This window comes from Cryptomeria japonica, chromosome 8 (genome assembly GCF_030272615.1).
Source record: "Cryptomeria japonica chromosome 8, Sugi_1.0, whole genome shotgun sequence".
Lineage (NCBI taxonomy): Eukaryota > Viridiplantae > Streptophyta > Pinopsida > Cupressales > Cupressaceae > Cryptomeria > Cryptomeria japonica.
In genome coordinates this window covers 32,021,241-32,046,000 of record NC_081412.1, presented here as the reverse complement: position 1 = coordinate 32,046,000, position 24,760 = coordinate 32,021,241, and the positions used below count along the sequence as shown (strand labels likewise).

Genomic DNA, 24,760 nt, shown 5'->3' with positions numbered 1-24,760 from the left:
GTTGTAACTAGATCTTGACATAAACAAAATTGAAAAAGATAATGAAATTAAAGGGTAATTGGAATATATATTATAAAAATTGTAACCAATCTTAGATTAAAAAAATTAGTAATAAAAACTAGAATATAAAATATTGAAGGGAAAATATAAGGGAGGATGGATTCACCAAAATGTAGGAAGAACACAATCCTTTTACATAAATCTAAGTTAAACATCATAAGCATTCAAAATGTACCCTAGACGAAAGAGTTGATAATGCTAAATGTATGAAACAAAAATCCTAAAAAATAATCAATATTGATACTTAGTTGGAAATTTGATGTAATTAAAGTCACCACCTATCAATACTGGTTACTTTTAGAATTTCAAGATTAGTCACTAACCTACAAGCTCAACATATAAAAGTGTAGATTTGAACCTTTTTCTTGGATGTGATCTCAATAACTCCCCAAAAATTTCACTTTCAAGCTTTCATGAATTTCCATGTATATTTCTACATAGAAACTTGATTTTGTAGAACAAGAGTTTGCGTATGATGATGATAATTGCTCCCTTGTTTCAACTGTAAGAAAAAATAATAAGTGTAGAAATTATAGAGAAGAACAATAACACATAACACTTAGATTTATATCGAAAAACTTCATAAAAATATACCAATAAAAAACCACCGGAAAAATATCTTTCATATTGATTCTCTAGAATTACATAGTTACAATGTTTAATCTTCGAAAACTGTACATCAAAACATGACTTTGAGCTGCATAAAACAACCGATTTGTAGAGTCCTAATTGAAGACAACTTACTAAATATCATAAGTATGACTCACACAACTACATGTAAATCACATGTTGAAATTACTATTTATAGTAAGTCTCAACCACATCTAGATGACAATCAAAGATGACTTAGCCCTTGCTAGATGCGACCCCAATTTGGAATTCACATTCCAACATCAAATAGTTAAACAACTTAGAAAATGACTAGAAATAACAAGCAAGTGTATATTTGTAGTGGTTGTCATGGTTTTATTGGCACTCTTTTGTTTTAGATATGTTGTCTCTAGACTTTATTTTTACTAGATTGTATATGCATTGCTGATAAGCTCTAGTTAATCTATTTGTGTGTTATTTTTTGTTGTCTTTCTCTCCAAACCTTTGGTTTTGATGGTTTTTTATTCTACCATTTCAGAGTAAGGGGCCCTTTTGCCACTTGTTTTAATAAACAACAAACAAGTGTGTAGTGGATGTCCTAGATAAGAATGCAACTAGAAGTGTAATAAAATGCTCTAAATTTAGTGCTAAATCATATAACTTGAATGCTCTAACCAGATTCCATTCTAAATATTATTCCTAGATATTTATAAAATGAACTAGAATTATCTTTTAGATACAATTTCAAGGATAATAAATGAAACACTTTACATGATTAGTTGAACCGTTATAGTCTAAATGAAATAAATAAAATTAACCTTAAATTTGATTTTGAATTCTCAAAATTTAAAATTCATTTTAACAAATAGAAATCTAAATTTAAATTATTCAGATAATTATATATATAATCTAAAAGAGTAGAAAGATTCAAATTATATAACCATTTATTCTTTTTCATTGCATACTAAATATCAAAAGTCAAAACGTATTGGAAGAGCGCAATGAATGCAATTTTCTCCATTGCAAATATAAAATCCTGGATCTCCATTACGAAACAAATATCATTTTCCTGTTCTTTGAATTCAATGTCAACTTCCGAAAAAAATCAACTAAATATCAATTTCTTTTTCCATTTAAAATTTAATTTACACACAAACCACATGGACTAACATACCCAGAATAGATAGAACTTATTTAAAAATATACTAAATAGAAAAATAAAATTTAAAAGTATAACGCGTTACCTGATGTTGAACTGAATTTGAATCCAAAGTTTGAGCAGGACAGAAGAAAGCACACGGTAATGAGATTATATAGGCATATGTGTAACACAGAAAATGGCATTGTTCCGTGTGAATGGAAAACCAGGTTGGAAAATAAGTAGAAGATAATTTCCTACCCAAAACAGAAGACAATTTTTATTCGGTAAGGCGGTTTCTTGTGTAATAAAATAAGTAGAGATTTTATCGCACACAATTTTTATTGCATAAGATGGATTGTTGTGTAATAAAATAATTATAGATTTTACAGATGGGACCAAGTTTACCTCAACAACACAAGTGAAAACGAGAGGAATATCAGGATCGGAATGGAGTAGGTAGTGGATTACATTTCTTATAATTTTTTGGAAGCAAAGATAAAGAAAATGCAGATATTTAATTTTTTTTATGTTTATAATATTTATATTTTATTTTTATGGTCTTTGTTTTTAATTAAGTGGAGAAAGGGCTCAATCTATTACAGATCAGAAACCAACTAACGAAAGATATGCTTCCTTACTGTTTCCTTCTTCACATCTTTTTTTCTTGAGACAAGAGGACCTACTAACAACACCATCATCAAACCTCCCAGTATTGAGAGAGGCATCCATCTTCCAGCTGTCATTAGTGGTATTAATATTTTCACCCTTTTGAATGTTTTCAATGGACTGTAGGCTCTTTTTTCTTCTAGACTTTGTGAATTTTCTTACTTCTCCATCACGTAGTAGAATTTTTCCCTACATTGCCACAAAGATGGTAAAGTATTAGACAGACTTTGTGCTAATTTGTTCTACCCGAAATCTAAATTTAGAGGCTAAGGAAATCTAGGTAGAGATCACTTGTCCATTTTAAACACACAAATTCTAGTATAAGTCAGCCATTTCCTGTGTTTAATAATTTTATCTATAGCACCAAAAATATCCTAATGAATTGTATACACTCCAAAATTCTAAGTGTAGGTCAGGTGGACAAATCCACAATAGAAAATTGGAGGGGACATCCTTCATGGGGTCAAAATTAGGAATCCACTTATGTAAACACAGAACATTCTGTCCCAAAGACCAAGGACAGTGTGAAATAATTCTAGTACAATCTTCAAGATTAAAAAAGTAAAAGAGGAAAAAATCGTTCTACATTGATATTACCTTAACACCACTCTAAATTTTCCAACCTTCGCGTAGACTTTGCCAGTGCGCATAACATCGTTTACTTCTTGTCGTCTGTTTTGGGTGAGAAATCGTCTTCCACCCACTTTCCAACATGGTTTTCCATTCACACGGAATAGTGTCAGTTTCCAGGTTACGTATATGCCTATATAATCTCATTACCATATGCCTTCTCCTATCCTGCTCAAATGCAAATTCAGTTCAGCTTCAGGTAGCAATTTATATATTTTAGTTTTCTTTTGCTATTTACTTGATTTAAGTTTTTCTCCATTCTGAGTATGTTACTCCATTTGGTTTCAGCCAGTGAATCATTTAAATTTTTAAATGTTTCATCTATTCTTAAGTATGTTAATGGAATAATAAAGTGTTGTATATAAAGAGATAGGTATGCATCGTTTGGGAAATAAATTAGGATTTTTAAAGTGATAAAGGATGTGATTGTGTATGGTTGAGATCTATGGTTAACCTTTTTTTTTTAGTACGAGCAATTTGGTTGAGCCTAATTCATATCATGGTTAATATTTTGTTTTGGGTTTTTACATTCTACATGATAAGATGATAAGATCTTATGTATTAAAACTGGTAACTTAAAAGAAGGTAATTACGTAGCAAAATTTTCAAGCTATTTTAGTCTATTTTTGGGTAATTATGTGTTCAATATATTTTTCTTTGATAGGAGATAAAAAGATTGCAAGATCAGATGATTGATGTTTTTGTACAAAGAAAAATGTTGAACACAACAAGCATGTGTGAGAAAACCATTGTGAGAGTCTAGGAGTCTCATGGAAAAATGTGGTCTTGGTTATAAGGGTTTTGTCAGGTCTTATGTTCCAAATTATTTGAAACATATCAAAATATATTTGGAACACTTATGAATACATTTCATGTTGGATCTTCATCTACAAGTGTCAAATTAGTTAAATCAAAATTATATTCCTTTTGTGGTCATCATGGTCATACATTAGTTTCTTATATTGATCTATACTCACATTCTTTATTCAGTCAACATACTCATGATTCCTATTGTTGATTTCAAGAAGAAGTGTGCAAACCAATGTTACATGCTGCAAATAATTTGTTTGAACCTATCCTATGAGATTCATTTAATGGTTCTTTGGAGACTCGACCTCATGATCTTATGTCTACCACATGAAGCTCTTGCCAATTGAGTCAAGCTCCTAGCCCTAATTTTTCTTAATTTGTTTGTGATAGTTTTAGAAATTGTTTGGTCCTAAATATTGAAGAGTTGAGGATGCAGCATTTGACAGGTTCTAGGATAATAGATATATTGTTTGATTGAGATTTTGAGATTATAGGTTACAAAATCTTGGACATTTTAGATATTGATGAGATAACTACACATAATCATAATTTGAAGTGAGCAATGATGATGAAAGAAACTCACCTATGATCAACCATAGATTGATCATCCTTGATTGCAAAGTGACTACATTAATAATTGGAGAATATAGATTCATCATTTTAGGTAGAAGGCTATGAAGAGGAGTTGAATCTGTCATAGGGTTAGATTTTTTTTCTAGTGACATGTGCATTTTAGAACTTTTTGGATGAACGTGGATTCACATTCAAAAGTGTTAAAATACAAATGTTAAAATTCTTTTGAATTGAGTTATTCAATTTTTCTCTCTTTGATAGATGATTTATTAGGACACATAATGAATAGATCGGAGTCCTTAGAGATGGATCGTATATAATGATATCTTCAAAATGGTAGACTTTGCCCGTGCACATCACATCGTTTATTTCTTGTCGTCCGTTTTGAGTGGAAACCATCTTCCAGCCACATTCCAACCTGGTTTTCCATTTACACCGAATTATGACAGTTATCATGTTCCACATATGTCTATATAATCTCATTACCAGATGCCGCCAGCTATCCTGCTCAAACCTAACTTCATCTAACAAATTATATTTTAAAATTTTGTTTTGCAATTTAGTTGATTTTTGAATAACTTTTATCTATTCTGATTATGCGAGTCCATGTGGTAGCAGTGAATCAATCAAACTTTGAAAAGAAATAAAATTTTCTATTTAGTTGAATATTTTAAAGCTTTAATCAATTCTATGTTAATCCATGTGTTTGTAGGTGAAACAACCGAATTTTTAAGATGGGGAGGTACTTCGGGTACTTATGTTTTTTTATTGTGTTGACATGGTTTTGGGTGACGATCAGCTGCAATGTTGTGTGCTTAAGGAAGGAAAGAGATGCCCTCATTGCTTTCAAGAATGAGATATATCCTTCACTTAGCTTTAGTTCATAGAATGGACTAAATTGTTGTGAGTGGCGTGGTGTTGAATGCAGCCGAGAGACATCCCATGTCATCAAATTTCATCTTTCTCAATTTTCAGTAGATATCAATAAAGGTTATCCGACAACTGGCATGCTTTCTCCTGCACTGTTCAAATTGAAGAATCTGGAGCATTTGGATTTGAGCGCCAATTTCTTGAGTGGCGTTATACCCGCAGGTAAAGACACTTCTAATTTGCAACATTCTTTTATTTTTTAACTTGTGATTTTTCATTATTTTAGTGCAATGTGTTTTCTTGGTCTTTGACATTCAGAGCTTTCTAGTCTACACCGACTGAAGCATCTCGATCTCAGCTTCAATTATTTTGAAGACCACATTTTGAAGCATATATCCTCCCTTCACAATTTGATTTATCTCAACTTGTCCTATGCTGGTGTTGATCTGGACGGTAGCATTCAGTGGCGTCTGGGAAATATTTCCCAACTGCAAGTTATAAATCTTTCTAGCAGGCTATACATCCAGGAGGAGTCTTCCTTTTTCAGTTATTACTGTGGACCAGTGTACAGTTCCAGTTTGGAGTGGACAGAAATTGTGCAAGGGTTACAACATTTGTCGCTTCAAGGGGTCGAACTGAATATGACGGGAGAGCAATTGGAAGCTCCACTTTCTTGGCTCCACAATCTCCGCCACCTCAACCTCAAAGACTGTGCTCTGTCCGGCCACGTCCCCAATGCTTTACAAAACCTCAGCCACCTGTCCCACCTGCAGCTTGGCTGGAACCAGTTTACTTCCAGGTTGCCCACATGGTTGGGTAATATGAATGATTTAGTATCCATTCAGTTTGACCGCTGTGACCTGACGGGGCCATTCCCTTCGAGTCTTTCCCGTCTGCTGAAACTGAAAGAGCTTAATTTGGTCGACAACAAACTAACTGGAAATATAAGACAAATATTGCCATGTGAAGCGTGGCCCCAACTAAGCAGATTTAGTCTATCCGATTCCAATGTTACAGGAAGTTTGCCACCGTGCATTGGAAATCTTTCTGCCCTTCAATACCTTGATCTCCAAGTCAACTCATTGAGTGGACAAATTCGAGCTTCAGTTGGCATGCTTTCAGCCTTGATTTATCTCCGACTCTCATCTAATCTGCTGAGCGGCAATTATGTTGATAAGTGATGCTGCTCTAGCATGCAGCTTCATGCAACTCCAGATGGACATGAAGCTATCCATTCATCACCATGCATAAGCTATTATTAGTTAATAGTTTTTTGGTTTATTCATGCAAATAAAGCATGTACTCCAGCATGCATGAATCCTTAAGAATATTTTTAGTTTTGCTTTTTGCATGAGTTTGTTTTTAGTAAATAAAGCATGTTGTGCATGCACTTATTGTATTCTTAATTTAGGGAGTAGTTTACTTTTTTTAGTTTGAGAGCCTTAGCTTTCCATGCAAAGCTAGGAATATATTTAGAACTGCAGTTATTATTTATTCTTCTAGACTGCAAATTCTTTATATATACAGCCTCTATGTAATTTTTTAATTAAGCTTCAATAAAGATATTGGTGTTTTTTTTCTTTTTGTTGTTATTATTTGCTAATCAGTTGGTTCAGAGAGGATAGGTCAGGTTCAAAATTCTACAAGTGGTATCAGAGCAGGTAAAATTGTTTTGGCTTAAAGTTTTATTGTTGGAATTTCACCAAAGTTAATAATGTCGAATTCTAACCATATGCTCGTTCCAGAATTTGATGGGAATGATTATGATTATTGGTGCATTAAGATGCTGACCTTTTTGATTGGAAAAGATTTGTGGGAGATTATTGAATCAGGTTATGAAGAGCCAACTGATTGGAATGCCCTTACAGCCAATGAAAGAACAGCAAGAAAGGAAGCAAGGAAAAAGAATGCTCAAGCTTTGTTTCACATTCAGATAGCTCTTGATAAGAGTTTATTTCCAAGAATATCAGGAGCAACGACTGCCAAAGATGCCTGGAAGACTCTACAAGAAGCTTACCAGGGTAGTGATCAAGTTAAAGTGGTCAAGCTTTAGACATTGAAACGAGAGTTTGAGAATTTGAAGATGCAAGAAGCTGAAAGTATAAGTGATTATTGTGTCAGAGTCAAAGATGTGGTCAATAAAATGGCTACACTTGGAGAAATTGTAAGCAATGAAGTTTTGATTAAAAGGGTGTTGAGATCTTTGACACCTAGATGGAATCATGTAACAATAATCATAGAAGAAAGCAAGGATTTGACAAAACTACAGTTTGATCAACTGGTTGGATCCTTGATGTCTCATGAAGAAAGATTGAAAGATTCTTTTGAAGGTGTAGAGAAAGCATTTTCCTCTAAATTGCTAATCACAAAAAATGAAGATGCATGCAGCAGTAGTGCCAAAATCAATCAAGGCCAAGGTAAAGGGCAAAGCCAAAATTCTTCAAGAGGTAGAGGAAGAGGTGGCTCAAGAGAAAGTGGTGGTTTCAGAGGAAGAGGTAGAGGCAGATTTGATAAGAGAAATATTCAATGTTACCATTGTAATAGGTATGGCCACTTTGAAAGAGAATGCAGATTGAAAGAAGGTAAAAGTGCTAACTATGCTCAAGAAAGTAGTGACAATCCTCCTGATCACTTATTCTTATCTTGTGCCAAGGGTGAAAATACAAGTAAAGATGTTTGGTACCTAGATTCTAGATGCTCTAACCATATGACAGGGAATGAGAAGTTGTTCTCAACAAAGGATGGAAGTTTCAAATCCAAGATCCAGCTTGGTGATGATAAATCATTGGAGGTTACTGCCAAAGGAGCTATGGAGGTCCAAACAAAAGAAGGTATAAAGAGTATTCATGATATTTATTATACTCCACAATTGAAGCACAATTTGTTAAGTGTTGGGCAGCTATGTGAGAAAAATTATAAAGTAGTCTTTGAGAATAAGACTTGTACTATCTATGATAAGAATAAGGATAATAGGGTGATCACTGTTGTTCCTATGACAAGAAATAGGATGTTCCCCTTGAGGTTTGGTGAACATAACAATAGTTTGGCAAATATGGCTTATGAGGATTCAAGTTGGTTATGGCATCTCAGGTATGGGCATTTAAATTTTCATAGTTTGAAGTTTCTAACCTCACATGCATTAGTTTCTGGTTTGCCCAAGGTTGAGGAACACAAGGAGGTTTGTGAAGGTTGTGCTAAAGGAAAGCATGCAAGAGAAAAGTTTCCAAAGGGCAATGCATGGAGGGCTCATCACCCACTTCAGCTTGTTCATTCAGATATATGTGGTCCTATGCAGACTAAGAGTTTGGGTAAGTCATCATATTTCATCACTTTTATTGATGATTACTCACGAAATTGTTGGGTATATTTTTTGAAGGCCAAAGATGAAGCCTTGGATACATTCAAGAAGTTTAAAGCCCTTGTGGAAAATGAGAAAGGGTTCAAGATCAAATGTTTAAGGACTGATCGTGGAGGAGAATTTTTTTCAAAGGCTTTCCAAAGTTATTGTGATTTTAATGGCATCAAGAGGCAACTTACTACTGCATACACACCTCAACAGAATGGAGTAGCTGAAAGGAAGAATCGTACTATGGTTGAAATGGCAAGGTGCATGTTACAAACCAAGGGATTGAGCAATTCTTATTGGGGAGATGGAGTTGCTACAGTGGTGTACATCCTCAACCGTAGCCCCACTAGTACACTAGAAAAGATGACCCCTTATGAAGCTTGGTATGGTAAAAGGCCTAATGTTAATCATTTCAAAGTTTTTGGTTGTTTGGCTTATGTGCATGTACCGGATCAGAATAGACAGAAGTTAGATGCAAAGAGTGAGTCATATATTTTTATTGGGTATAGTGAGAAAAACAAGGCTTATAGATTGTATAATCCCCTCACTAACAAGCTTATTGTCTCAAGAGATGTGATTTTTGATGAAGGGGGAGTTTATGGTCATAAAAAAGGCCATGTTGAGAAGCCAAAATCTATTTTGAATGATGATATAATTGCTGATATTGATCATGAGCAGCCAACTAATGTTTCTATATCCAGTGGTTTAACTCCACCAAGCAACCCTTCATCAAGTTCTTTAGTACCAAGTTCAAGTCCAGCTTCTTCTCCAAGTTCTACAAGGAAAGTAAGGAGATTGAGTGATATCTACCAGAGGAGTGGAAATCAAGTACATGAAGAAAACCCAATAGGTGAGACAGTGAATTTTGCTTTATTAGCCAAGGCTGATTTTGAACCATCATGTTTTGAAGATGCATGTACTAATGAAGTTTGGGTGAAAGCCATGGAAGAAGAGATGGATTCCATTCACAGGAATGACACTTGGGAGTTAATAGAACTTCCACATGACAAAAAAAGGATTGGCACCAAATGGGTCTACAAGACCAAATTTAACAGTGATGGGAGTGTTGAAAGACACAAAGCGAGATTAGTTGCTAAAGGCTTCACACAAAAGTATGGAATTGATTATGAAGAGACATTTGCACCAGTAGCAAGACAAGAGACCATAAGAATGCTGATTTCATTAGTAGCTCAAAAGAAGTGGAGCATACATCATATGGATGTGAAAAGTGCCTTCTTGAATGGGTACTTAGAAGAGGAAGTATATGTGGAGCAGCCACAAGCTTTTGAAGTGGAAGGAAAAGATAATTATGTCTACAAGTTGAAGAAGGCTTTGTATGGCCTCAAACAAGCACCAAGAGCGTGGTATGCCAGGATTGATGGATACTTTCAGGAGAATGGCTTCCAGAGTAGTAAGAGTGATTCTACCCTATACTACAAACAAGAAGGTACTGATATTCTCATCATAAGTTTGTATGTTGATGATCTTTTGTATATGGGTAGTAGTTCTAAGATGAAAGATGAATTCAAAGCTGCTATGATGAAAGAATTTGAGATGAAAGATCTTGGTCTAATGAAATATTTTCTAGGAATGGAGGTTTATCAAAGTAAGGATGAGATTTTCATTTGTCAAACAAAGTATGCACAGGATATGCTGAAGAAATTTAATATGACTAATTGTAACCCTGCCTCCACTCCAAGTGCTCATGGAGATTTCTTATGTGGAGATGATGGTGCTGATTTAGTTGATGAGACAACTTACAGAAGTATTGTGGAGAGCTTGATGTTTCTAACCCACACGAGGCCAGATATTGCTTATTCAGTTTCACTTGTTTCAAGGTATATGACAAATCCATTTGAAATACATATGAAGGCAGCCAAGAGGATTTTGAGGTATGTGAAAGGGAATTTAAGTTTTGGTATTCATTACTACTCTTCTGAAAAGTTCAATCTTGTAGGCTTTAGTGATTCAGATTGGGGAGGTAGTATAGATGACCGTAAATCTACATCTGAAAATTGTTTTTCTTTTGGTTCTGGTTTAATTACCTGGAGCTCGAAAAAATAAAGTATTGTTGCCCTCTCATCTACAGAAGTAGAGTATGTTGCAATTACCTCAGCAGGTACACAAGCCCTTTGGCTCAGAAAAGTTTTGGAAGAAATTGGAGAAAAACAAATTCAGCCTACAGTAATTTATTGTGACAATGTGAGTGCCATCAAGTTAGCTAAGAATCCGGTTCATCACAGCAGAACAAAGCATTTTGATTTGAAATATCACTTCATACGAGATTTGGTGCAAAAGAAGGATGTCGAATTGAAGCACATCAACACCCAGGATCAACTAGCAGATATATTCACCAAAGCGGTTGCGAAAGCTCAGTTTATAGCACTACGAGATAAGATTGTCAGCCCTCTCAGCATCAAGGGGGAGTATGTTGATAAGTGATGCTGCTCTAGCATGCAGCTCCATGCAACTCCAGTTTGGACATGAAGCTATCCATTCAACACCCTGCATAAGCTATTTTTAGTTAATAGTTTTTTTGTTTATTCATGCAAATAAAGCATGTACTCCAGCATGCATGAATCCTTAGGACTATTTTTAGTTTTGCTTTTTGCATGAGTTTGTTTTTAGTAAATAAAGCATGTTGTGCATGCACTTATTGTATTCTTAATTTAGGGAGTAGTTTGATTTTTTTAGTTTGAGAGCCTTAGTAGCTTTCCATGCAAAGCTAGGAATATATTTAGAACTGCAGTTATTATTTATTTTTCTAGACTGCAAATTCTTTATATATACAGCCTCTATGTAATTTTTTAATTAAGCTTCAATAAAGATATTGGTGTTTTTCTTCTTTTTGCTGTTATTGTTTGCTAATCAGTTGGTTCAGAGACAGGTTCAGAATTCTACAAATGTGCCTCCTGAGTTGGGGGGGATTCCTTCTTTGGAAGTACTGTATCTAGACAACAATCAGCTTAACGGTAGCATTCCTACTTCTCTTAGGTGTTTGAGTCGGCTTTCTAGCCTTAATCTCGCTAAGAACAATTTAGAAGGCTACATTTCTCTTCATTTCTTTGAAAATGCTACCAGGCTTGTTGAGCTCGTGCTTTCCTACAATAAATTGACAGTTCTTATTGAGCCCGAATGGATACCTCCAATGCAGTTTAAAGACTTGGGGTTGGGTTCTTGTAATATTGGGGGTCTGATTCCTGCATTCCTTTCAACACAATATAGCTTGCGGTATTTGGATCTCTCCAACAACAGTCTTTTTGGAAACATTCCAGCTTGGTTTGGGGACCTTTCAACTTTGGCAGATCTTTACATGTCGCATAATAACTTGCAAGGTGAACTCCCTTCCACCTTTGATATAACTTATTATTCCCAGATATATTTGGATGATAATATGTTGACCGGGTCTGTTCCCGTTCCTTCTGTGCCCGCATCAATTTTGGACGTGTTGGATCTGTCCCAGAATAGATATACCGGCTTTATCCCAGTGGAGATTGGTTCGCTTCTTCCCGCCATTCAGTTCTTGTTATACTCTCAAAATGATTTAAGAGGTGACATTCCCACCTCCATTGGTCTTATGCAAGACCTACAGGATTTGGATCTATCAGATAACAACTTTGAGGGTAAAATACCACCAATCCTCACCAACTGCTCAGCTTTGAAAAGACTAAATCTGGCGAACAATAAATTGAGTGGAGAGATTCCATCCAATATAGGAAGCCTACGCCAACTCGAAAAGCTTCATCTCAGTGACAACATGCTTAAGGGAAACTTGCCGTTTGGTGTCCAAAACTGTTCGAAGTTGCAGATTTTAGATGTGGCTCATAATTTCTTGTCGGGGAACATACCTCTTTGGTTAGGGCAGCTTTCTGGCTTGATGATACTTGTTTTGAGGTCAAACAAGTTTCGTGGGCGGATACCACATGCATTAGGCAATCTTTCAAGTCTCCATGTCTTAGATATCTCCCACAATAATTTGACTGGTGCTATCCCACCAGAGCTGGGGAGATTTGCAGCTATTATTGCCGGACAGCCGGGAGAATCAAATGTCTTAGCTGGTCGGTCCGTTAATGGCCGTCCTTACTATTACAAGGAAGAGGTCAACGTGAGCAACAAAAGATTGAACCTAGCCTATGGGGATTCTGTTCTCTTACTTATAACAGCCATTGATCTTTCTTCAAATCAGCTTTCGGGTGACATTCCTTCAGAAATTGGCAACCTTAAGCATTTACATGTCCTGAATTTGTCAGGTAATAGTCTTACAGGAGAGATTCCAGTAAGTTTTGGCTTGTTAGAGCAGTTAGAATCATTGGATCTTTCAAATAATAAATTACATGGAAGAATCCCAGTTGAGATGGTACAACTTTCCTTTTTGAGTTTCTTCATTGTGTCCAACAACATGCTTTGTGGAAGAATCCCAACAGGGCGTCAGTTCTCCAAATTCAATTCTACTTACTTTTCAGGGAACCCAGGTCTGTGTGGGTTTCCAGTTGACAAGAGATCATGTAGTTGTGAGCACAACTCATCTGCAGGTATGCCACCGGTTTCTCAAGATGAAGAGGATGAAGAGGAAGAAGAAATCCCATGGTATTGGTATGTAAGTTGGATGGCAAGCTTTGCTGTTGGATTGTGGGGAGTGTTTGGAGTCCTTTGTCTGAAAAAGAAATGGCGAATAATTTACATTCGAGTCCTAGATGGATATGTTGTAGGTCTTCTGAATATATTATCACTCAGAAAATAATAAATGGTAGTGTAGAGAGGCATTGCCTTCATATTGCCATAGATGGATATGTCATGGCTACTATAGATAGATTCTGTAAGAAAATAATATATAATATGGTAGTGTAAAGAGGCCATCCCTCCCAAATGGGTATGGATGTCAGGAAAGAAAATAATTTTGCTGTGTGTCAGTTGATAATTTTAAATATATTCGTATATATTTTTATGGTTAGACAATCTATCTTGTATAAGAGCTTATGTTATCGATTTTATAACAATTTGAATTTATTTTATAATTAATTGAATTTTTCTTGTCTCATTAATTATTCCATTCAGTTGTGAATATTTACATATATATTTCTTATTTTAATTTCATAAATTTTAGGCTTTTAATAAGAATTATAATATTTAGTAATTTAAAAAAAATAATTATGGTTAGCATAGATTTGTTTTTCTTTGAATTAAAACGTTATTTTTTCTATTTTTAGAAATTGAGTTAATTGATGGAAGAGTTAAGAAGATGCTGAAATGGTGATGACTTAATGGAAAAGGAGGTTTATGCTTCTAAAATGGAAGAATAGTCAATTGAAGAAGATGACTGTATTTCTACAATGAAGACTAAGAGATGAAAATAAAAAAAATATTAATGGGGATGTATTTAATAAAAAAATGGAGTGAAAGTGAAATTCGGTAAAAAGTATTTTTGACAACTGGGGGAATCCAAGAGTGGCCATCCTAGCCTTCACAACCAAGGCAAACACAATTCCTTTGGGAGAGAAACCTCATGGTGGAGTCCCTCCTCTCAACAATCGATATTAAAAAAAGATACATCGAGATCTGTTTATCCCTAGTAGTGCACGAAATAGGTTTTGGACTCAAAATGGACATGCAGAGGTTAGGAATTAGAAGGCTTTGTCAAATTGAAAATGCAAAGTAGTTGCCATGCCACCAAAGGTTTCTTCTTCCCTCAATAGAGTGTCTACAGGAGAGGGCTACCTTTGTAAAATGGTGTGGGAAAGGTTGCACTAAGAAATGAATCATGGAGTGGTGGATCCAAAATGTTGATCCATAAGTATCTTTTATATCCCTACTTAATAATTTCTTTTTGGTTCTAATGCGGTTCTTCAAAGGTCAAAACAAAATTGTTGCATTAAAATGCCCTTTTTTTTTAAAAGAACAAGTTTTTATTTTTATTTAGGGGGTTCCTCCCATTGTGTGCTAGTTATGTGGTGGTGTTGGTGTTGTGGCTACCAAGGTTCAAACCCCCACTGGGCTATTATGATTGCAAGCTTGTGCCCTCACTAATCCAATGTTCTCACGGGTTTGAGCCTTTACATTGTTACATGGGGATGAGGTCCCCCACTTATGACTACATTGGTTCATAGCTCTGGGTCAAAATTAGTTCACATGGTACCAAAGGATGTGTCATGCTGACATCACCAGTCACATTAAAAATGTTTACCTAGAACTTAAATTTATTTTTTATTAAATTGTTGTTTAGATTGGATCCTGAATTTTGGTCCATTTATAAATCAAATTAGGGAGGCCATGCAACATGGATTAGGTTGACAAATCTTCCTCCTGAATACTGCAATTTAGAGTCTCTGAGGGTGATATGGGAGGCATTGGGTTCCTTTATTAGTGTAGATGAGGATTTTATAGAGGGAAAAGATGGGGTCTCCAAGGCCATCAATGTGGAGATATATCTGGAAGATGGGGTATGTGAAGCATTGGAAATCATGTCATAAAATGGGTGTTGTATTTAGAGCATCTTAATCAACAAGGACTCAACTGGTCACAATAATTGATGGGGTTGCTTTTGGCAATCATAATGCACAACCCTCAAATGTAGTCGATGAAGGGCCTAGCAAGGATCTTTTATTGGAGGGTGCATCAACATCTCAGGATTTTAGGGCATTCCCATTAAACGAAGAAGCAAAGGGGCTCAAAATCTCAAGAAGCCCTCCCATGTATGATCAAGAAAAAGACCCACTTAGTGATTAGGTTGTTATTTTTAGTTAATATACAAGGGGGGCTCTATTAAAAAATACAAGTGATGTTTTAAGTAGAAGGACATGTTTTAGTTTAGTCGAAGGAGGCCTATGGGAAGGTGGATAGCTCCTGTATAGGTGACCTAGCAAAGAGGACATTGGTGGAACTTGGGGAAAGTAGTAGGATCTTGATGTTGGAGGTAGTCTGTGATCCTTTTGGTCTATCAAATAGTAACCATTTGTATCATGGAGCAATCCCAACAATATTGCACAAAGATCTACTCAGTGAACAATGGTTGACAAAGATTACTTTGGAGAAAGGATAATTAGAGGGGGAAGAACAAGACATGTTGTTTGGTAACCTAGCATAGTAGGATATGGAGGATGGTTTGTACGAACCCGAGGCTAAGTTGGTCATTAAAAAGACACCCTCCAAGAAAACTATTCTAGATTGTAAGAAGAACAAAGGCAAATGTAAGAAGTAGTTGTAGGAATTATGGGGCAAGGATGGTGAAGCAGAAGATCGAGTGAAAATAACAATCTTACTGAGATTAGGAATGGTGGTCCCCTTCCCTAGGGGCCATAAGACTTTTATTGTAGAATGTTATGGGATTGAAAACCACTAACAAACAACACTTGGTCAAGCATAGGATTAAGCTCTTGAAGGTAGATTTAATCTTATTTCAAGAAACCAAATTGACCACTTTTAAATTGGAATTTTTTACCAAGAAAGTTAGAAAATGGAAAGTTAAGGCAGTTCAATTTGAAGGGGCATCTAGTGATCTATCTATCTTTTTGAGTACATCTTTAGTAGTCATTGATAGGATGGTAGAACATAAGCACCGACTAGGCTGTAGAGTTAGGAGTTTATCCTAAACTTTGTAGTTAATAGTTGTGAATGTCCATGACCCCAACACTTGCATCAAGAAGAGCAAATTGTGGGTAGAATTAGATGGATTTATTTATAATAATCTTCTCTCACATTGCATATTTGTTGGAGATATTAATGTCACTCTTTGTATTCAAGACAAGCTAGGGGAGTTTAGATGCTCAATCAATCTCATTGTGATTTGGGTAGCCAGAAATAATGTCTTGGAGATTGGATTGGGGCATCGGTCCTTTGTGGAACAATAGTTGGCTAGGTGTCAATAGCATATTTGATGATTTGGATAGGTTCCTTTTCCATGATGATTTGGCATCCTTCTCCTTTGGAATTGAAGCATCAATTATCCCTTGTTCTGGCTCATATCACTACCCTACGTGGTTAGAAATTGTGGATGACAAAATGTGGAGTAGGTGTCCATTTAAATTTAAAAATATGTGGATGTAGGATCTAATTTTTTATTTGATATTTGAATGGTGGGGTGAGGAAAAATTCTCTAGTTCTAATTTGTTCAAATGTTTTATTTCAAAATTGAAATTTGTTAAATTAAAGTTGCAATAGTGGAACAAGAAACATTTCAATTTTTTTTTGAATATAAGCAAGAGATAGAAGAGAAGTTGCTAGACCTAAATAAAGTGGTGTTGAAGGAGGGTATGGAACAAGATAGCCTTGTGAGCGATCTAAGGATCTCCTTAAAGATTATGAAGACATTTTAGCCAATGAAGAGACATTTTGGAGTAAAAAATCAAGGGAACCTAGATAGATGAGGGCAATCAAAACTCATTATTTTTTTATATTGTGACCAAGAAACATAGAGACCTAAACAAGATTTCCAAACTAGAAAATATGGATGACTCAATTATAGAAGACCCAAAGGATATAACTAAGAAAATAGTCTCCTTCACCAATTTGTTGAATAACAAGGAGGAGTTGGATCTCCAAGAACATAAAACTCTTATTGATCACATTCCCAAATTGATAATTGAAGAGAAAAATAAGCCATTGATTGAACATTTCTCTGTTGATGAGGTGACAGCTACATTGAAACAATTGTACCCTGACAAAGTGATGGGACTAAATGGGTTCCATGTGGTGTTTTTTAGAAGTTTTGGCACATAGTGTGTGACGAGCTAGTAGAAGCTTAGGAGGCATCTAGAAACTTAGGAAGAATTTTGAGAAATGTAAACAACACTTTCATTTCTATTATCCCAATGAAGGAGAAGGCCTCCCATTTGAAGGAGTCCTGACCTATTTTTCTTTATAATACAATCCATACAATAATGGAAAAGGTAATGACCAATAGACAAGAAAATTCTTCCACATATAATCTCAAATGAGCAATCTTGGTTTGTCCTAGGTAGGGTTGTTTTGGATGGGGTCATCATAGCCCAAGAATTGATTCATTCGATTCACTCACCAAACCAGGATCTCTTGCATGTAAATCAAACTAGATATTAAAAAAGCATACAATAAAGTGGATTGCAGTTTCCTTTCCAAATTTTTTGAAGAATTTGGTTTTAATAGGCAATTGAGTGATTAGGTTTTTATTTGTATTTTGATCCCAATATTGTCAATCCTAGCCAATGGTTCTCTTGAGGGGTTTTTTGAAGCTTCAAGGGGTTTGCAGCAGGGAGACCCCCTATCACTATTTTTTTCATCATCATGGTCAAAGCTCTAGGAAGGGCCTTCAAAATCTACCAAGATTGAGGTTTTGTTGGAAGGGATTAAAGTCACTAGCTATCTAACTTTTATCGCTCATTAGCAATTTGTTGATGATACCATTCTCTTTAAGGCACCCAGCATGAGAGAATCTATGAATATTAAGAATATCCTAGAAATTTATGCTAATTCTTCGGGAAATGAGATTAGTCAAGATTTAAATTTGAAGCGTTCTTCTTCACTCCTAGGAAGGTTTAAGAGATTTCTAGAACTCTAGAGTTTAACATTGGTCATCTTCCTTGCACATACTTAGGCCTTCCTCTATAAATGGGTTTAGATCGACCAACCTATGGGACCCCATTAATGATAAATTGGACAAGAGGATTACCTCATGGAAGGGTGTTAAGAAAATGGTGTCTCAACCTTGCAATAATAATGAAAATTGTATTGGTGTGTTTAGAGTGTTCAATATTGTATTGGTGCATTTAGATGGCTAAATAAAACAAGTGTTGAAGTGCATCTAGAGTGTTGGATAAGGAATGCTCGACTTTTCCTACTAGTGTGTTATGTGTGCTACATAAGTGCTTCTAGAATGCTCGATAGGTGATAAAGCCACATTTTATGTATATATTTTTGTTGTAAATCCTAATCATTTATCGTTATGTCATAGATCTAATGGTAGATAACTTGTTTTCTTTGTTTTCCCTAGAAGACAACCGTATATTATAAGGGCATTGTATTATGGGTATGTAGTGTGATGTATTATCAGAGTCTAATAGTTGTTGAGTTACCTCTGGATCTCCATTGGTGATGTACTCATGTGAGAAGCTTGCTCTGCAGGTATATTATAATCTATTGTTGATTTTTAAATAATATATTGATTGACTTTTGGAGTATAGGGTTTTTCTCCAAATAAGGTTTTCCCCATGTAAACCATTGTGTTGTGGTATGCATGCCATTATATTGATTTCTGTTAAGTTTCTATTACGGTTATAAAGATTTGTATTACCCTCCTCTCAAGGTTAGTGTAGGAAGTTGTTACGTTACTTAACTTCCGTACAAAGGGCATATTTCTATCATGGGAAGGGAGAATCGTTATGCTCAAAACAATGATCTTAGTCATCCCCGATTATCTATTGTCATATCTATCTCTGTCTACAGGTTTCAACCAATAGTTTGTCCAAATGATGAGGAATATTTTTTGGAAAGGTCTTGTACAAAAAAGATAAGATTTCTCTGATCTTCTAGAGGAAAATTTGTAGACCAAAGGAATATGAGGGGGTAGGATTGCATACTCAGCTTTGGAAAAACAAAGCACTAGGTGCTAAGCTAGTGTGGAAGATTTATAAAGAGTGTCAGTTGAAATTGGTCAAAATTATCCAAGATAAATATCTGGAAGGATTTGATCCAACTAACATCCTCAATTCTCTAACTCCCTTTAAGAATCAAGGGTTTGGAAGTGCAAAATAGTGATATTAGATCATCTTTCCTAGGATATTTTTGATGGAGGTTCTGCTTTAGGAGGATGCTTAGGGTGGTTATCCAAGTTTGGGAAACATCACAATGGTTGAGTATATCAAAATTTTCTTGAAAAAAATATGGGGTTGTTTCATTAAATATTATGTGGAGTTTGACAATGGCGACCACTCTCTAGCTTGGTGTTGGAAGCACTTCAACTTTGCTTTCCTCTTGGTTGCTAAGGTAAACATGGTTAAGGCTATTTTGGATAATAGAGATCTTATGTTCTGTTAGGGGAGAGTTATGCTGATTTGGGTTAGGTCAAACACTGGGCAATACAATGCCAAAGATGGTTATAAAGAGGTGGCCCAAGCATGGGTCTGTTGGTCAGAATTAAGATTCTGACCCATCTATGTTGGAGTGAATTTTGCATGCCAAAAGCTAGCATTTTTGCATTGGCCAACCTGACAACAAATGAAGTTTAGCTCAGCTATTAGTGAACATCTTGGTGGTGGCGGAAGGAAAGAACTGATTACGAGCAGTTGTACTTGCAACTTGATAATTCCTTTTGGACTGCCCTTGACATTGGATTTCCACCACACATTTCTTGGAGATCATGAGGAGATAAATTACCCAGAGCTATGGCATTTAGTAATGTTTGAAGTTTAAGATTTGGGTAACCTTGGCTTTAGTGTTTGGGGTGATTTTGGTGAATATGGCATCGTCTCGAAATTGGCAAGACTCCACACTAAATGCTTGACCTCGTCTCTGATTTGGTCGCATGTGTGAGTTGCTTCTTCCCTTCTATTTATTGGATTGAGGTGTTGGGTTGGCATACGATTCAAAGATGGAAACCCCAATTAGGCTTATGAGTGACAAATGAAAAATGTCTTTTTAAGGACACATCTTGGATCAGAGGCTACAAATGGTTTGTAGGGCACTGGGGTTGATAGAAATGGAGGCTATTAGGATGGTGCTGGTGAAGGGCACTGGGGTTCCGTTCTTGTTTCAGTGGGGTATGGGTGTTTTTTCGCTGGTTTGGACTTGTGGACCTTTCTAAGATAGGCTCTGTGGTAGACCCTTTTTGTTCTTGCCTTCCGAGTTCCTAGTGCCAATAGTTTTTGGTTGGAAGGATTTGTATTCGCTAATGTAAATTTCTCCTAAATTAATATACTCTCTCGCAATCTCAGTTGTGAATTATGTAATAAAAAAAAAAAAAAAAAAAAATTCAATTTTTTATAATATATATTTAGTATTCTTTATTAATTTTTCAAAACAAAAAATATTAATTTTTAATAGACATTGATATATTACATTGTAGTGTATATAACACTTATTCCAAGTAGAATTTTCATAGCATTTTTTGGAATTATATTATTTAATCTAAAATTAGCCGTGAGCATATTTTTTGGTAAATTTTTATTTATTATTAATTTATTAATTAGTATTAATAGAAATTTAGATCTAATTTTTTGTAATGATAGATTTTTGTTTGTCCATTTATTGAAATTTAATTGTTATTATTTTAAAAAAGAACATCAATATGGAGCGTAATATAGGTTTTCAAATTTTCTTCATATAGTTTTTTATTTCCCCTAGTCTTTCAAATAGGGTGTTTTTTGTAATGGACATATCTTACTTACAAAATAAATAATACATACAATATTAAAAAAACATATTCTATATTATACTTTGGTAAAGCTAATTATAATAGCTACATGTACAAAAAGTATTGTCTCCCCTTATTTCATTTGACCATAGCACACAAAATGTGGAGTTGACTATTTTGATACATAGATTTATAAGTGGATATGAGAAGATAAGGCCACCACATAAGTAGGCACAATCTAAGGTGATTTGATCAAACCCCATTTGATTGTTGGTGTAATTATCTCTTTGTTGCACCTTATACTAAGCTTACATAGGTAATTAATATTTTTTTACTTATGTAGACTAAGAAATAGTTGAGCACATAATATATTGTCTCCTTGATTAATTAGAGCGCACACAACCTCTAACTCATTCATCTCCTTGATTAATTAGAGTGCACACAACCTCTAAATCATTCAACTCCTTGATTGAAGATAGTTAGGTGTCAACTCTCCTTCATCAAGTTGATTTATTTTGACACCACTACTCCTATACAAAAAGTCAAACCTCCAAATCAATAAATCTCTTTAGGACACTTGTCATCTTTCATTATCCATCCCAAAGCCTATATATGTAGTCATTTTCTTCATTTTATCATCTGCACATGCACGCGCACACACACGCACACACACACACACACATTTGAATTCAATCAATTTTTTATTTTGAATATTAATTGATTTATGTTGCAATAAATTTTCCTTGGGGAGATTTAAATTTTTCAATCATTCTTAATTATTAAATCTAATAGAAATAACCCCTTTGCACATTTAAACACTACTCTACAATAAAATAGCTTTTCCCAGGGGGTTTCTAATCAAAATCATTATTGTCATTGAGTGCCACATATTTCATGTGTGTGTTGAATATGTTTAATTGAAGGTAGTTTAACCAAATCTGCATTCAATCACAACAAAGTGATTTTGGGTTTATTTGTTTGTTATGTTCTTAATTTTTTCTCAAAATCAAGACTTAATAACATAAAAAATAATTACAAAAAATGAATAATCACAGTAAATGACACCCACAATGGTATAAGTCACTTTTATCCCTAAGAAAACCATAAATTAGTAAATTAAACATCCAAGATCTAATCTAATGTATTATTTAGCAGTCAAATTGATAGAAATACACTTAAAATCTTCAAGCTCTTCTAGGAGATCCAAATTGCACACTATATGAGGAATTAACAAAAGATAATTTGAGATAAATAACTTACCCAAGCCATCTATTTATAGCAATAAGAGGAAGGATTTCTGTAATTTTCTTGCCTACTTAAAGTTATTGGAGAAATGTGTCTACAAGAATTTGTAGGAGTTGAATATTAGCTCAACACCCAAGACCACTGACAAAAACACAAGAAACCTTCCAAAAGAGAGAATGTGAAAATGAGCTTTCTTGAAATTAAAAGGTCTATGAGATATAATCAAATGATGATCAATGAACTATTTTACATAGTATACATAAGTCTTGCTCATACATGCAAGGTGAGTGATAGGATGAAATAACACATTGACATGTTCTTTAATCCTATGTTATGATACAACCACTTAGAACAAATATTGAATGAAATAGGACACAAGAAGTGAATAAGATACATGGCCCCATGATAACCAACTTCTAGAAATAACACCTAGGACCTAAGTCAACTTGAAAACAGTTCTACACTAAGGATTTGTTAGAACATGACCTTATTCACTCTAACACCAAGCCCTTAAGTGCAACTTAGATAAGAAAAAAACCAAAGAAAATAATGCAAGAATGAAAAGATTTAAGATTGATCCTAGTTATGAGGCCATTTTAGGTCCCATGTACAAAGTACCTCTTGCAAATGAAGTAATGAAGAAAAACCACATGGGAAAAAACCCTTCTCCAAAAAAGAGAATACAACAAGCAATCATATACAAGTGATGAAGTGAGTGATGTATGAAGGACTTGTAAATAACTGTCAAGAATTACATCCATCAAAAATATAAAATTAAACTTTTACCAAAAAGGATAAGTAAGGGCAATATGGACAACCTCAAAAACCATTGTTTCTTCATTCATTCACTATGCATTTATTTAAAAAACCATCAATTGCTCATGCAAACATAAACCTTGATTAGACAAGCATTGTTCGTTTAAAAAAACTATAATCAACTTATTACGCAAGATGGGATATGCAAATATTTTTACCATATCCAAATGAATTTTTATTTCAAGAATCGTATGTGTTAGCATACCCAAGAGCCCAATTCTTTCTTCCCTTTGTTTTGATTTTTTTTTGGCATGGGGTGGGAGAAGGGAGAAGTGCTACATTTGAATTCAGGGAAGGGCAGGAAGCCCTGCAATGGATAGGAAAACCAGGGTGGGAATGGAAAGGATGATTCCTGAGACTGCCCGGATTCCTCTGAGCCAAATGGAAAGGACCTGGTGGATGGGGACCCACAAGCAGGTGACAAGCCTATCGATGCTGGTGGAGAAAATGGAGAATCACGTGCTGGAGACATTCCTAGGCAGGAACCTATTCGAAGGGACAGTGGTCAGTCTTGGACTTCTCTATTTAGTGTCAAATCGAGTGGAAAGTCCTTGCTCCCTCCAGTTCGTAATATCTCAGACCCAGAAAAAGGTAGATTTTCTATTGAAATTCCAAACCTTGTTATTGAGCACAATATTAATTTTATGGCAATGACACTGGTTGGAAATTTTTTGGGCCCGAGGCCAAATATTGATATTGTTAAGGCATTTGCCAAATGCAAATGGGTGCTTAAAGGTCAAGTAGAGATCACTGCTATGTCCAAAGGGGTGTTGTCATTGGCTTTCTCTTGTAAGGAAGACATGTCAAGAGTGCTTAGTGATGGCCCTTGGCTGATTGGTAAATCAATGCTAGCTTTGCAAAAATGGTAGCCTAAGATGGACCTAAATGAACCCTTTTTTATTCAGGCTCCAGTCTAGGTTAGACTATCGGGCCTTCCCTTAGAGTTCTAGGTGGAAGATGTGTTTAAAGGAATCGCTAGTTCTTTCAGTGAACTCCTTTCTATGGATCCTATCACAACGGCTAGAAGAAGACTCACATTTGCCAAGATTAGTGTTGGAGTTATGTGAGGCACATATATGCCCCTATTCATTGAGATTAATTCTAAATTGGGAAAATGGAACCAACCATTGGAATATGAAAGTGTCCCTTTTGCTTGTTTTCATTGCAAAAAAGTGAGACATATAACAAGGAAATGCCCTCTTTAGGCTGTCAAAGAGAAAGAAAAGAAAGAAAAGGCAATGCAATGGAAAGCAAAAATCCCTGTTAAGCAACCTAAGGATTCTGAAAAAGAGAAAAGAATCGAAGAGGCCCAGAGTGTCATCATCCGACATGGTAGAACAAGAAGAGAATGTTAATGTGGAAAATATCGAAATACCTTTACTTGAAGAAGGTAAAAAGGATCAAACAGGCAAAGAAAATAGAGAACAACAAGATACCAATCAAGAGGATCAAAGAAGTGATAACCTAGAAGAAGGAGAAATATAGGTGGTGTTACAAGACAATGAGGAAGTAGATTCAAATCACATTACATAAAACACTACTAGAGACGACCTTAGTAGTGACTATGAAGAAGCCCATAAGTGTTTTATCCTTAGAGGAATCTTGTTGTCAGGATCACAACAATCGGTGGAGATGGTGAAATCCACCTTCCAGCAATCACCAATGACCTCATTTCTTAATGCTAAGTGGGATG

The 24,760-nt window shown here is 35.2% G+C and overlaps 1 protein-coding gene across 1 annotated transcript; it reads left to right on the top strand.

Annotated features, from left to right (window-relative positions):
* The first annotated feature begins 3,214 nt into the window (after positions 1-3,214).
* On the top strand, positions 3,215-23,936 carry LOC131045117 (receptor-like protein 35). The gene is made up of 5 exons (XM_059210135.1): positions 3,215-3,287; positions 5,184-5,563; positions 5,660-6,510; positions 11,560-13,392; positions 23,457-23,936. The coding sequence occupies exons 2-5, from the start codon at positions 5,479-5,481 to the stop codon at positions 23,934-23,936; spliced, it is 3,249 nt and encodes a 1,082-aa protein (XP_059066118.1). The 5' UTR covers positions 3,215-3,287; positions 5,184-5,478.
* The last annotated feature ends 824 nt before the right edge of the window (positions 23,937-24,760 follow it).

What these genes read in the sequence shown, in the direction of transcription:
- LOC131045117 (XM_059210135.1), top strand. Translation starts at nt 5,479, where the DNA reads ATGCTTTCTCCTGCACTGTTCAAATTGAAGAATCTGGAGCATTTGGAT. An exon ending in GAGTGGCGTTATACCCGCAG is followed by an intron (nt 5,564 to 5,659) that starts GTAAAGACACTT and finishes TTTGACATTCAG; the next exon opens with AGCTTTCTAGTCTACACCGA. An exon ending in GAGTCCTAGATGGATATGTT is followed by an intron (nt 13,393 to 23,456) that starts GTAGGTCTTCTG and finishes CCAAATGGAAAG; the next exon opens with GACCTGGTGGATGGGGACCC.